Source organism: Labeo rohita, chromosome 5, assembly GCF_022985175.1.
Source record: "Labeo rohita strain BAU-BD-2019 chromosome 5, IGBB_LRoh.1.0, whole genome shotgun sequence".
Lineage (NCBI taxonomy): Eukaryota > Metazoa > Chordata > Actinopteri > Cypriniformes > Cyprinidae > Labeo > Labeo rohita.
Genome location: NC_066873.1, coordinates 43,549,261 through 43,562,224, shown reverse-complemented (window position 1 = coordinate 43,562,224; position 12,964 = coordinate 43,549,261). Strand labels below are relative to the sequence as shown.

Genomic DNA, 12,964 nt, shown 5'->3' with positions numbered 1-12,964 from the left:
AAAATACAGTAAAAACAGTAATAATGTGAAATATTTTTACGATTTAAAATAACTGTTTTCTATTTTCATACGTTGGAAAATATAATTTATTCCTGTGATGCAAAGCTGAATTTTGAGCATCATTACTCCAGTCTTCCGTGTCACATGATCCTTCAGAAATATTCTAATATGCTGATTTGCTGCTTGTGGAAACCATGATACATTTTATTTCAGGATTCTTTGATGAATATTAATTTCCAAATAGCATTTATTTGAATCTGTAGCATTAAACAATGCTCAATAAATGTAAAATCTGTAGAGAAAATGAATTTAAAATTTATTAATTGCATGTCATAAATCTAACGCAAAGTGAGATTCTGTCCTAAACTGCTGCAACCAAGACAAGAACATGCACGTTGTTTTTTTGCTCTCTAGTCGTCTGATTTGGTCATTTAGGGTTGCCGTACGTACTGAGGAATGAGGGTGAGCAAATGATAACAATTTTCATTTTTGGGTGGAATTTCCCTGGAAGTGTGGGCAGATTAATTACTTTTCCTTGGAAACTGATGCATCAAATGTGATGAGATCACAGCGCAAAAATGCACATGCTACTAATAATGAGATTTTGCTGTCTGACATCATCATCATCACCATCACCATCATCATCATCATCTTCTGTATATAGCCATAGCCTTGAGCTTTTGAATAACAATTAATCACAAAGCCATATTTTGTTGTTGTTCCCTTGATATCATATTTTATGCGCAATCCCTTGCGTATTATACATAAATCTGGGCTTCACATTATATCAAATATGTTCATATTTTATTAAGCTGTGCATAAATGAATACCTCCCATCCACGTCACTTCAACCAAGGCCAAACCTCCGGCGCCACAGACCTTCTCGAGGACGGCTTTTAAAGGACAAAGTGTCCCTGGTGTTCCTCTGGGGGTGGACGGACAGGGCCATAAACCTGCCTGCAGAGTTGATCTTGGCATCATCCGCAGCCAACACAGAGGTAAGTATCACTGAACTAAACCTGCAGCTAAAAATCATTAGCGGAATAGCAAAAACACTGCGTTTTGAAGAGAGACACATTACGGATCAGACCAATCAGTCCAAATTTGTCCAAAACCTAGTAAGCTGAGGGGTGCTTCAAAAACAAAGGCAATGTAATATTATCAAAAAGACATCTTTTGGCTAAATTTTAAAGCAATAACATATGGAAATCCAATTATGGCTTTTAATCTGAGAAAAAAAATCATGATTGCAAGACATAAATTCTATTAATATAAATATAAAGACTTATTTCTTGCAATTCCAAGTTTATGTCTCTCAGCTCTAAAAAAATAAAAAGCTTAAATTGTGAGGAAAAAAAAAAAAAAAAAAAAAAAAAAAAAATATATATATATATATATATATATATATATATATATATATATACACTAAAACTGTGTTTACATAATTATAAATATACTGTGTACATTATAAATATACTGATATACAATAATATACAAAATATACAAAAATTCATGTAGGAAAAAAAGATCCATTCAGAAAATTGCCAGTAAATTTCACAAATAACTATTACAAGCAATGCATTGAATTAAACTATTTTAAAGTAAAAAGACTGAAATGGTATTTTCTTGTACTTTATTATTTTACTGTACTTGAGTAATGGCAGCTGAAAATTCAGCTCTGCATCACAGAAATTAGATTTTAAAATATAATTATAAAGTTATTTTGAAGTGTAGTAATATTCACAACATTACTGTTTTTACTGTATTCTTAATTAAATAATACTTTAATTAAATAAATGACCCAAGCTTTTGAATTGTAGTGTTTAAACATCCACAGCATAAACTCTCTCTGTTTATAAAGCCAAACACTGCTTTTCTAGTTAAAAATTGATTTCAACTGCACTTCCTTAAATTCAAATGCAAATTCAGAATTCTGCTTCTTGTTTGCTAGCTCAATTTCAAATTCAAAATTAGAACTGAACTGGAATTTAAAATGCATTCTAAATTCAGTTCTAAATGTCGCACAACACTGCTGGTCACTTAAAAAGGTTTCATTTCAATTCAGACGCTGCTTTAGAGGGCAGTAAGTGGCAGACAGTGAGGCCAGTCAACAGGTTTTGAAACACAGCCATTGAGCGGTTGCCAAAATCAAGCGGAAAAAGCATTTCTAGTACATTGAAGGTCATACTGTTCGTTGAAAGAAAGTGCAGGAAATTATTTATCCGATGCTTTAATGATGAACACATCCTAAGAGCATCATTTCTCTTCACATTTCAAACATCTGTTAATTGCTAGGGGAAGTGGTCATTTGGCCTCAAATATGAATAGTAAGAGGATCCAACGGCAAGTGCCAAAAAACACGCACCCAGACGTTCAGTCCTCAACCTCCAAAGCTCCCGTGTGCTTCCAGACTCAAACAAAAGCACTGGATGTTGCAGCCGTGACCCAGCAATCTGGCTTTAAATAGTTTATTTAAATTCCTGACTTCTACTAGAAATGTTGAAAAAATACTATTTAAAAATAAAAAATAAAAATCTATGCTACAGTGAAGAGTTCAAGCGTGAAGCCCTGCTGCTTTCATGACCATTCTGATCGATAGCGGCAGAAAGAACAGCACGATCACACATTCGTCACTAAACTCGTCAAATTTCCAAAACAAACTCACCAAGCATAAAATCTGACAAATAAACTGGTTTTGGCAATATTTTGCAGACCAGCTGGTCTGATTTTTGGAAACTGCAACATAATGCATGACTTCATATTCAAGACATGAATAAATACATAAGGAGGTTTTCAAGCATCAAAACAATAAAGGTTTAATGTATCAAAGTGCTGCTTTTTAACAAAAAATAATGGCTATCATACAGCTTACCCACTAAAATGTCATTCAGTGTAATAATAGTTCATGAACCAAAAATCTTGTCAGACATATTTAGAACCAGAATCATTCCAATGAAACGTTACAAAATGAATAGTACATTTCCAAAGACCTGTGTTAAGTGTAAAATCCACAATATATTGGGAATCTCTCTGAATCTTGACCCACTGGTCTGTATTTTAAGGATCCTATTTCTCTCAAATATTGTTGACAAATCTGTCTAAATCTGTGTTAGTGAGCACTTCTCCTTTGCCAAGATAATCCATCCACCTCACAGGTGTGACATATCAGGATGCTGATTAGACAGGATGATTATTGCACAGGTGTGCCTTAGGCAGGCCACAGTAAAAGGCCACTCTAAAATGTGCAGTTTTATCACACAGCACAATGCCACAGATGTCGCAAGTTTTGAGGGAGTGTGCAATTGGCATACTGACTGCAGGAATGTCCACCAGAGCTGTTGCCCATTTCTCTACCATAAGCCGTCTCCAAAGGCGTTTCAGAGAATTTGGCAGTACATCCAACCGGCCTCACAACCGCAGACCACATGTAACCACACCAGCCCAGGACCTCCACATCCAGCATCTTCACCACCAAGATCGTCTGAGACCAGCCACCTGGACAGCTGCTGCAACAATTGGTTTGCATAACCAAAGAATTTCTGCACAAACTGTCGGAAACCGTCTCAGGGATGCTCAGCTGCATGCTCGTCATCCTCATCGGGGTCTCGACCTGACTGCAGTTCATTGTCGTAACCGATTTTAGTGGGCAAATGCTCGCGTTTGATGGCGTCTGGCACTTTGGAGTGGTGTTCTCTTCACAGATGAATCCCGGTTTTCACTGTACAAGGCAGATGGCAGACAGCATGTATGGCGTCGTGTGGGTGAGCGGTTTGCTGATGTCAATATTGTGGATCAAGTGGCCTATGGTGGCAGTGGGGTTATGGTATGAGCAGGCGTATGTTATGGACAACGAACACAGGTGCATTTTATTAATGGCATTTTGAATGCACAGAGATACCGTGACAAGATCCTGAAGTCCATTGTTGTGCCATTCATCCACGACCATCACCTCATGTTGCAGCATGATAATGCATGGCCCCATGTAGCAAAGATCTGTACACGATTCCTGGAAGCTGAAAACATCCCAGTTCTTGCAGGGCCAGCATACTCACAGGACATGTCACCCATTGAGCATGTTTGGGATGCTCTGGATCGGCGTATACGACAGCGTGTTCCAGTTCCTGCCAATGTCCAACAACTTCGCACAGCCATTGAAGAGGAGTGGACCAACATTCCACAGGCCACAATCAACACTGCATGAGACAAATCGTGGTCACACCAGATACTGACTGGTTTTCGGACCCCCCAATACAGTAAAACTGCACATTTTAGAGTGGCCTTTTATTATGGTCAGCCTAAGGCACACCTGTGCAATAATCATGCTGTCTAATCAGCATCTTGATATGCCACACCTGTGAGGAGGATGGATTATCTTGGCAAAGGAGAAGTGCTCACTAACAGATTTAGACAGATTTGTCAACAATATTTGAGAGAAACAGGCCTTTTGTGTACATAGAAAAAGTCTTAGATCTTTGAGTTCAGCTCATGAAAAATGGGGGCAAAAACAAAAGTGTTGCGTTTTGGTCAGTGTTTTGGTCAGTGTAACTGCCATTGTAAACCTTTACCAATCTTTGCCACCATACTTCAAATAAGTGCCTAATCATTTAAAATATAATTACATTTAGTATGATCACTTTTTTGTATATTTTAATAAGTACATGTCAGAATAAGTATGTTGTTTCATTTTTCTGTGACGCTGAATGATGAATACTAATTCACCAACATTTTGCCATTTTATTTTGACAAATGTTATTTGAAACATTAAAGTAGACACTTTACTTGCATTTAATTTGATTTCTATGTATATTAAATCACTTTTGCAAATTAAATTTGATGCGGATACCAGAATGGGACGTCTTGTCTTTGACCCACATACACAATTTAATGCAATAATGCATTAAATCTGATGCAGGTGCAAGCGGATAAAAATCCAAGAATTCCAAATGGTCTCACAAAACAAAAACCATTTAAGGAAATACAGCGAAACTGACTCTTTGGTGTGGATGACATTATACTACACATTACTAAGCTTTTGTAAGAAAACTGATGTAGTTTACACTAACATTCATAAATTTAGGATCAAAAATGATAGTAAGGACATTTATAAATATATGTATATGTAAAATTATGTTTTTTTTTTTTTTTTTTTTTAACGTTTCCACAAAAAAATGTAGCAGCAAATGTGTTTTAAAGACTGATGATCAGAAATGTTTCTTAAGCAGCAAGTCAGCATATTAGAATGAATTCCGAAGGATCGTGACACTGAAGACTGGAGTAATGATGCTGAAAATTCAGCTTTGATCACAGAAATAAATTACATGTTTAAATATATTAGTGTAGAAAACAGTTATTTTAAATTGCAATAATTTTTCACAATATTACTAATTTTACTGTATTTTTTAACCAAAGAAATGCAAATAAGAGACTTTTAAAAACATCAAACTTTTAAATGTAGTGCATTTCAAACAGCGGCTACCTTACAATGAGCGTTTTTAGCTTTTGGTTTTCATTCCAGTTTCTATAGAACTCTAATTTCATCCAAAATGTTAATTTGGGATCATCACTAGTTATGACTAATGTTTTCTGTAGTCTACACTAACTGAAAACCATACAGTATACAGTAGGATGAGAGAGGTGTTATGTTTGGATTCCATGTTTCTTTCCACAAAGTTAGATTTTAAAGAGTAACTTTCCATTTGAAATGACAGACGCTTGCGCTAAAAACATCAGTCTCAAAGCGAGCAGGGAAAAATAATTACAGGACTAAGTGGTCAAAGTGTGGAAAACGTAATTATCGTGATGTATGAGCAACACATTTGTATAATTCAGACATCATGATTAAACAGCCAAAGGTTTGAGGTCTCCGATGAGTCTGGCTTTATACTGTGGGGACAAAACAATTCCCAGAAGTGAGGCGTTTCTTAAGTTTCTTAAGGACAGTCTCAGGTTTGGGTTTTGTCATTCAGACAGCTTGCAAATGTGTGTAAATGTTGAGTGTTTCTTACCGCCCAGGTCTTGCTAAGTCTAAAGATGGGAGCGCTTTGCAATGCCGACACCACAGACACCATAGAATGGAGGTTATTCAGCTCTAGAAGTTTCTGCAGACATAGAAATCAAGTGATGTATTGATAAACACTCAATGCACAAACCACAAAAAGGGTGTATAAAGCACAGGAGAGTCAACACTGCAAATAATGATTTCTTGCTCAATATTTCATCTGATTTTCCAGTACAAACATCTAAACACATCATGAAACATTTACTTGGGAAACAAAAGTGCTTAACCCTTGCTGTGCCGAAAATCCTTTACCTAATGTGGTGTTCTTGATCAGAAATGACCAGCTTTTTAAAAACTGCTTGGAAATCTCTCATTACTGCATTTTAATCACCAAATCCTGAATTCAGTATTTTGTTTTTGAGTGAAAAAGCATTATTTGTGGGTAATTTTGACAATGTTCATTTAAAAACTGAGCTTCATTTGTTTTAATGCATTATATTTTCTGAATGTGTAACAGTGAATTGAGCATTATAATGCACTGTATGTATTATTCATAAGATTATACAATGCATTATAAAGTGCATTACAATGCTAACATACATCAAAACTACATTTATTATGCATCATGCATAAAGGCTTAAAGTGTTACCAATTTTTCAAAATGCAAAAGCTCACTTAATTTGCTTTCTCAAAATTATATCAAAATTAAGAATAATGAATAATAAAGTATTAACGCAGTGACAAACTCTTTTGTTTTAAATTAATTTAAGTAAAAAAAACAAAAACAAAAACGACTTACTTATTTTTATAGCTGGAAAGCTGCTTTGAAACAATCTAAAATGCTACAGAAATAAAGGTGACTGACTGTTATTATGCTTCTCAAGTAATTATATCTTGACTTTATGTTTACATAAAATACAGAGGAAGAAAACACATTTTTGCAATGAATGAGTAAATGTATACGGCAACCACTTACGTCAAGTCAAGTCAAGTCACCTTTATTTATATACCGCCTTTAACAATACAGAATTGTGACAAGGCGGCTGTACAGTATTAAATAGGAAACAGTACATCAAGGCAAACCAAAGGCAACATTAAACACTCACATTATACGTAAAGGTAGTTAATCAAAAACAATAAAATAAAATGCAATATTGTGTTAAGAGAAAGTGTCCCCAACTAAGCAAGCCAGAGGCGACAGCGGCAAGGAACCAAAACTCCATCGGTGACAAATGGAGAAAAAAACCTTGGGAGAAACCAGGCTCAGTCGGGGGCCAGTTCTCCTACGTTTTACTGGTTGCATGTATGTAATGAAGAGTTCTCACTTCATAAATGGTTAAGCTGCAATTTGTGCAGACAGAGAAAATGCACTTGTAATGAAGCAGACACACTACAGTCTGTTTGTTAGGTTAGATGATGTCACAGCTACCGCCCACACTCGAAACCCCCTTTACTGCTCTCTGATTGGACATCACCCACTAAAAGACAGTGTCCTTCAGTAAGATACGGACCTGCTTTCATCATTACTCCCACAATGAAGACCCAGCAAACTCTAGAATGATGGAAAACTGCTTTGTGCTCGCTTCAGCAAATTTGGCACACCCGGATCAACTCCATGACACATGATGACTACAATCTGAGTTTTTCTTTTTTTCTCAGCTTTTGTTCTGTCAGCAAGTGTTCCTCTGAGATTTAGTCATGAGATATCTGAAGGATGATATTCCAGCCGCTTCACTGACGTGGCTTGTTTTGATGAGTTTACTGAGATGAAGACAGTACAGCAAAGGCTTCTTCAACACAGTATGAAGATGAAGGGTGGGCAAACATATGTCAGAGTAATTATCAAGCTTAAGATGAAAAACAAAATCAAACTCTTCATACTGTGTTTAATTGCATTAAAAGTGAAGTGTGCACTTTATCTGCATAATTAAATTTTGACTAAAGAAATCACTTTGAGAAAATTGGACATTGGTTCACCCAACAATGACAGCTTGCTGAAAATGTACTCACCCTCAGGTCATCCAAGATGAGTTTGTTTCTTCATCTAAACAGATTTGGAGAAAAGTAGCATTACATCACTTGCTCACCAATGGATCCTCTGCAGCGAATGGGTGCCGTCAGAATGACAGTCCAAACATCTGATAGAAACATTACAGTAATCCAACCTCCAGTCCATCAATTAACATCTTGTGAAGCCAAAACCTGTGTGTTTCTAAGAAACAAATCCATCATTAAGACATTTTGACATCAAACTACTGCTTCCAGCTAAAATAAGAGTCCATAATCCATAATAACACTTTGTCCAGAGGAAAAATCCACCAAAATATTTCTTTAGAGCTGTTTTGGCTTGTAAACAGGGCTTGATCTTTGCATATTTCTCTCCTAATTAAGATCAGACAAGTTTTTCACTGGAGAAAGCAACATTATGAATGGAGGACTCATATATTAGCTCGAAGCAATGATTTAAAGTTAAAAACATCTTTCTTATAAACACACAGCTTTTGGCTTCACAAGACGTTAATTGATGGATTGGAGTGGTGTGGATTACTTGTAATGTTTTTATCAGGTGTTTGGACTCTCATTCTGACGGCACCCATTCACTGCAGATGATCCATTTGTTAGCAAGTGATGCAATGCTACAAAATCTGTTTTTCTCCAAATCTGATGAAGAAATAAACTCATTTACATCTTGGATGACCTGAGGGTTCATTTTTGGGTGAACTATTCCTTTAAACTATGGTAGAAGAAAGTACTCTGGCATTGAGAAAATTGCATGTCACCTTTAATATTAATTTATACTAACACTTGCAGTTTACAAATCAGGAAAATGAGAAAGAACATTTTAAAGTGCACCTAAATAGCTGCACAAACTATGTCTGAGGAACCATTTCCAGAACATGACTGTGAACCGTGTATTGCACGGAATGAGCCAAGATTTAAATCAGTCAGAGAGGCATATAAATGTGACGGCTGCTCATTCATTAGTCCTAATGTGGCATTTCTATAACATGACTAAAGGCTTCCAAACTATATAGATGAGAATATTAAAATTTAATAGCATTAATCTTTTTTTTTTTCTTAATTACATGTTTATTATAAACATTCTATATATTGTAAATTTCAGCTCTGGCTTGACTTCATTAAGCTCTTCGTGTAAAGTAATGGAAATTTGAAGGCAAACTGATGCATGCTTATATAATAAAACTAAATAATAATGCTTTGTTTATCGACCTTATTTCAAAGCAGGAAGTTGTTAGTCAGAGTTGAACAGACTAACACGCATCCAGCTTTATTCTAGCACGATACAGCTGCGGCGATTTGACATCATTAGTGTAACTTTTCTGCAGTATATGTAATCCAGACTCACTGTAAAAGCCCTGATTGCTCATGAGCTGCCCACACAGACAGCATTTTAAGGCTTCAGAGGCTGTTCCAAAAATGTGGGAAAAAAAACATTGTTTTCAAATTCTAAGGCTGCATTGCATGATGAGAAATGTAGTTGTTGCACAAACAACCAAAGAATAAAGATTTTAAAAATGCCCTTGTGAATAAACAGGTGACATTGCAGCATTTATTACGACCATCATACGTGCAGAATGATGTACTTGCAACAGACTTTGTGAGTTTTCTGATGGCTTCTTGTTGATTCATTGAGAATATGATATTGTAAACAGCTGTTCGTTGATGTACCTTTGCAATCTTGATGAAGTGGCTCATCATCTCGGCACGGATCTTCAGCGTTTGAGCGGTCAGGATTTCCCGTACTAACCAGAAGCTCACCTGAAGACGAAAACAGGGGAAAAGTTTATGTGCAAAAAGAGACTCATATTTAATAAATATGGCTGAAGACAATGAGCATGTCATATGATAAAACGTTTAAGGTGCTGGACTGCACAAAAGGTACCACTATGACGCCAACATGCATTAATTTGCTGGACTTCACAGTGGTTTTTAGCACAGTTTTAGCAATTTTTTTTTTTTTTTGTGTGATTTGCATAGTATATGCATATTATGATGGAAAGGTGATCTTCCCAAATAATTAAAAAAAAAACAAAAAAAAACAAAACTGAATGCTTTGAGGAAAATAAATATATAAATAAATGAATATTTTATAAATACATAATAACAGTTTATAAATAATGTTTCTATATTTTTAAATAAATATTAAATAATTCATATGTAAATAAAAGAATGATCAGACTTAAAAAGAATGAGAGAGAAAAGCAGAGGTCAGCTGAGGTCACGTCACAGGACAGCAATAAGTCATCTGGGGTTTCAACTCATGATTTTTTTCACTAAAGGGAAACTCAACTAGAAACTCAAATCATCTCTTGTGGAAAACCCATTTCTGAAGGACAAAAACAAAAATGCTGGAAATGAGATGAAGAAAAAGTGGTGTTATGTAATGAGTGAAAGACGAGACACTCTGCTCTGATTATAATTGTACAGCAAACACACAACGCTGGACTTCACTTGGCAGAGACTCTAACCCAAGCAGATGCCAAAAAAAAAAAAAAGAAAAAAAAAAGAAAAAACAAAATTAGAAAGCAGATGAAGCCCGAGTGATTCTGGCTGTAGTAAATAGTTTAAGATTTCAGCCGCAGGGAACCATTACAACATAACGGGAGTCAGGTAACAAACTTCAACAATTTCCTCAAAAGCAGCAGATTATATTTCACGCAAGGAAAATCAAACTAAACTATTTAATGTCTAACAAATAATTTGAAAGAACTTTTAGCACTACTGAACCAAACAGTGTAAGAACTGTAAAACAATATTGCAAGTTGTAAATAAAAAATTATTGGAATATGTTTTCACAAGAAAATACTATTTAACACTAGGAATTTCCAAGTGAAAATGAAATGTAACATTTTTAAAAATCCTACACCAAACTGTGTACTGACTGCAAAAAGATTGGGATCTTTTTAGACAGTTTATAAAATAAAATAATAAAAACTGCACTATTTATGAGGAATATGTACTGTTATGGATGTGACAAGAAAATCATGCACTAAAAAAAAAAAGAAAAAAAATGAAAAGAAAAATGTTTTTAAAAACTACCTCACATTAATATTTGAACCACCAAATGTTGACATCTGTGCTATCAGCATAGTAAAAACCATGGTAAAATTGACCTTTGCATGGAATTACCCACTGACATCTAAGATTAAGTCAAAAAAGTCCACATTTGAGGTCTAGCATCCTAAAGCACACAAAATGTGGTTAAAAATCCAGACAAAGATTCTAGTTTAGAAAAGGCAAAAAACAGTCGATTTGTTCACAACCAGTAAATGGCCGCAGAACTCCCTGAGGAACAGTAAATACATCTGTAAACTAAGAATATATGGACTGAACCATCCAAGCAAATGATGTCTTTTCCATCGACCCTCAGAAGTTAAAGCTTAAACAACACATTGGAGGAAAAGGGCACATAGTTTAACCGTAAATTTGGCCACTGACTTTCATCCTTAACAGAAGACATTAAATTGATTGAAATTGAGTACACAAAGCTTTAGAATTAACATATAAGAAAATACAAGCCCTGTTTCTTAAAGTGAGCTGCCTTGCCATCTACTGCCTACACAGACGGCATGAACAACTGAAATGGAAGCTAAAGTGAATGATATAAAGTGCTTTACATGCATGGGAATTTTGCACGCAAACAAAGAGATCTCCACACTAGAGGTCTTCACGGGTCCACCTGGATCTGAAAACCCAAGGTTCGACCCGAGAGCCGAGCAGGTTCGGGTCCAAAACTTCTACCTCGGACGTGGGTTAGGTTTGGTATTAGCAGGCTTGGCTCTTGGGTAATTTAAAACAAATGTGCTTTTTCCAAATGAACCCGAGATGACCAGAATTCTTTTAAACTATCCGTGTGCTTGTACCGTGTGCTTGGAGGAACGCACATAGAAAAGGAGCATATGTTTGTAACCTCACACACAGAAATCCATCTATGAAATATGAGATCCATCAAGAAAAAAAACACTTGCTTCATTACGCTGCGTGTTCATGCAAATAATTGAGCAGCGGCCAAATCAGTCAGCAGGACACACGGATTTTTTCCTGATTGACTGCAGGGCTGCCGGCTGTGCACGTCAATGCTGTTTACGTTTGTTTACGCACATCAAGTTCGGGTAAGAAGTGATTCGGGTCGGGTACAGATTTTAGGAAATGAGAAGACCTCTACTCCACACACAATGTGCACACAAGACACTCACATGATATGACCAGTATGAGTCACTAGGCAACGTTGCTTGGAGCCAATGCTGTTTGAGAATGGAAAGAAACTGAATACTGAAACTTTCTTTTTTTTCCTTTTTCTTTTTGGTACAATTTACTGGAACCACACTGAGAACCCAATATTTCTGGAATTGAACCATACAGGGTCTTCAAAATGGAGATACCAAGAGAAAAGTTTTTTAGGAACCCAATACTACTTGAATTACAGTGTTTTTGTTTGTTAGTTTTTGTTGGTTTGTTTGTTTGTTTGTTTCTTTTATTTTTGAACTGCAACCTTTAGTATATAACACCACATGGATTGCTAAAGTCAACAGATATTACTAATAGACCTACTAACCTCTGTGTAAAAATAACATTGATGCTGCCATCTTTCTAAAGTCATTTTTACACCATGTAATTTGGCTACAAATCACAGGTGAAAATTGTCAATTTACCCTTCTCTGCAAAATAGTGAATTAATCTGTAAATATACGTCCATGACATTTAATGTTTTGGCTTTCACTACTATTTATGTTTTCTTGAGCTGTAATATGAACAAAATCAACAATTTTAGCCAGGAAGTTTCTGAAATTTGGTTGATTTGACAGAGATTGACCTGAAAGTTTGACTACAAATATTGGTTTACAAAGTAATAATACATTAACGGAGCCACACTGAGATTCACATATCTCTGGAACTGAATCATAAAGGGTCTTAAAAATTTAGATAACAAAAGAAAAGTTTGTT

General features: G+C 35.7%; 1 protein-coding gene across 5 annotated transcripts in view; it reads right to left on the bottom strand.

The window, feature by feature from the left end:
• LOC127165467 (ras-specific guanine nucleotide-releasing factor RalGPS1) overlaps window positions 1–12,964 on the bottom strand; it is a 159,409-nt gene that overhangs the window by 100,478 nt on the left and 45,967 nt on the right. For all 5 annotated transcript variants that reach the window (XM_051110126.1, XM_051110130.1, XM_051110127.1 and 2 more), the window contains exons 6-7: window positions 9,689–9,778; window positions 6,006–6,098 (exon numbers count right to left, since the gene is read on the bottom strand). In XM_051110126.1, the coding sequence (XP_050966083.1) occupies window positions 6,006–6,098; window positions 9,689–9,778 (183 nt within the window). The remainder of the gene's footprint in view (window positions 1–6,005; window positions 6,099–9,688; window positions 9,779–12,964) is intronic.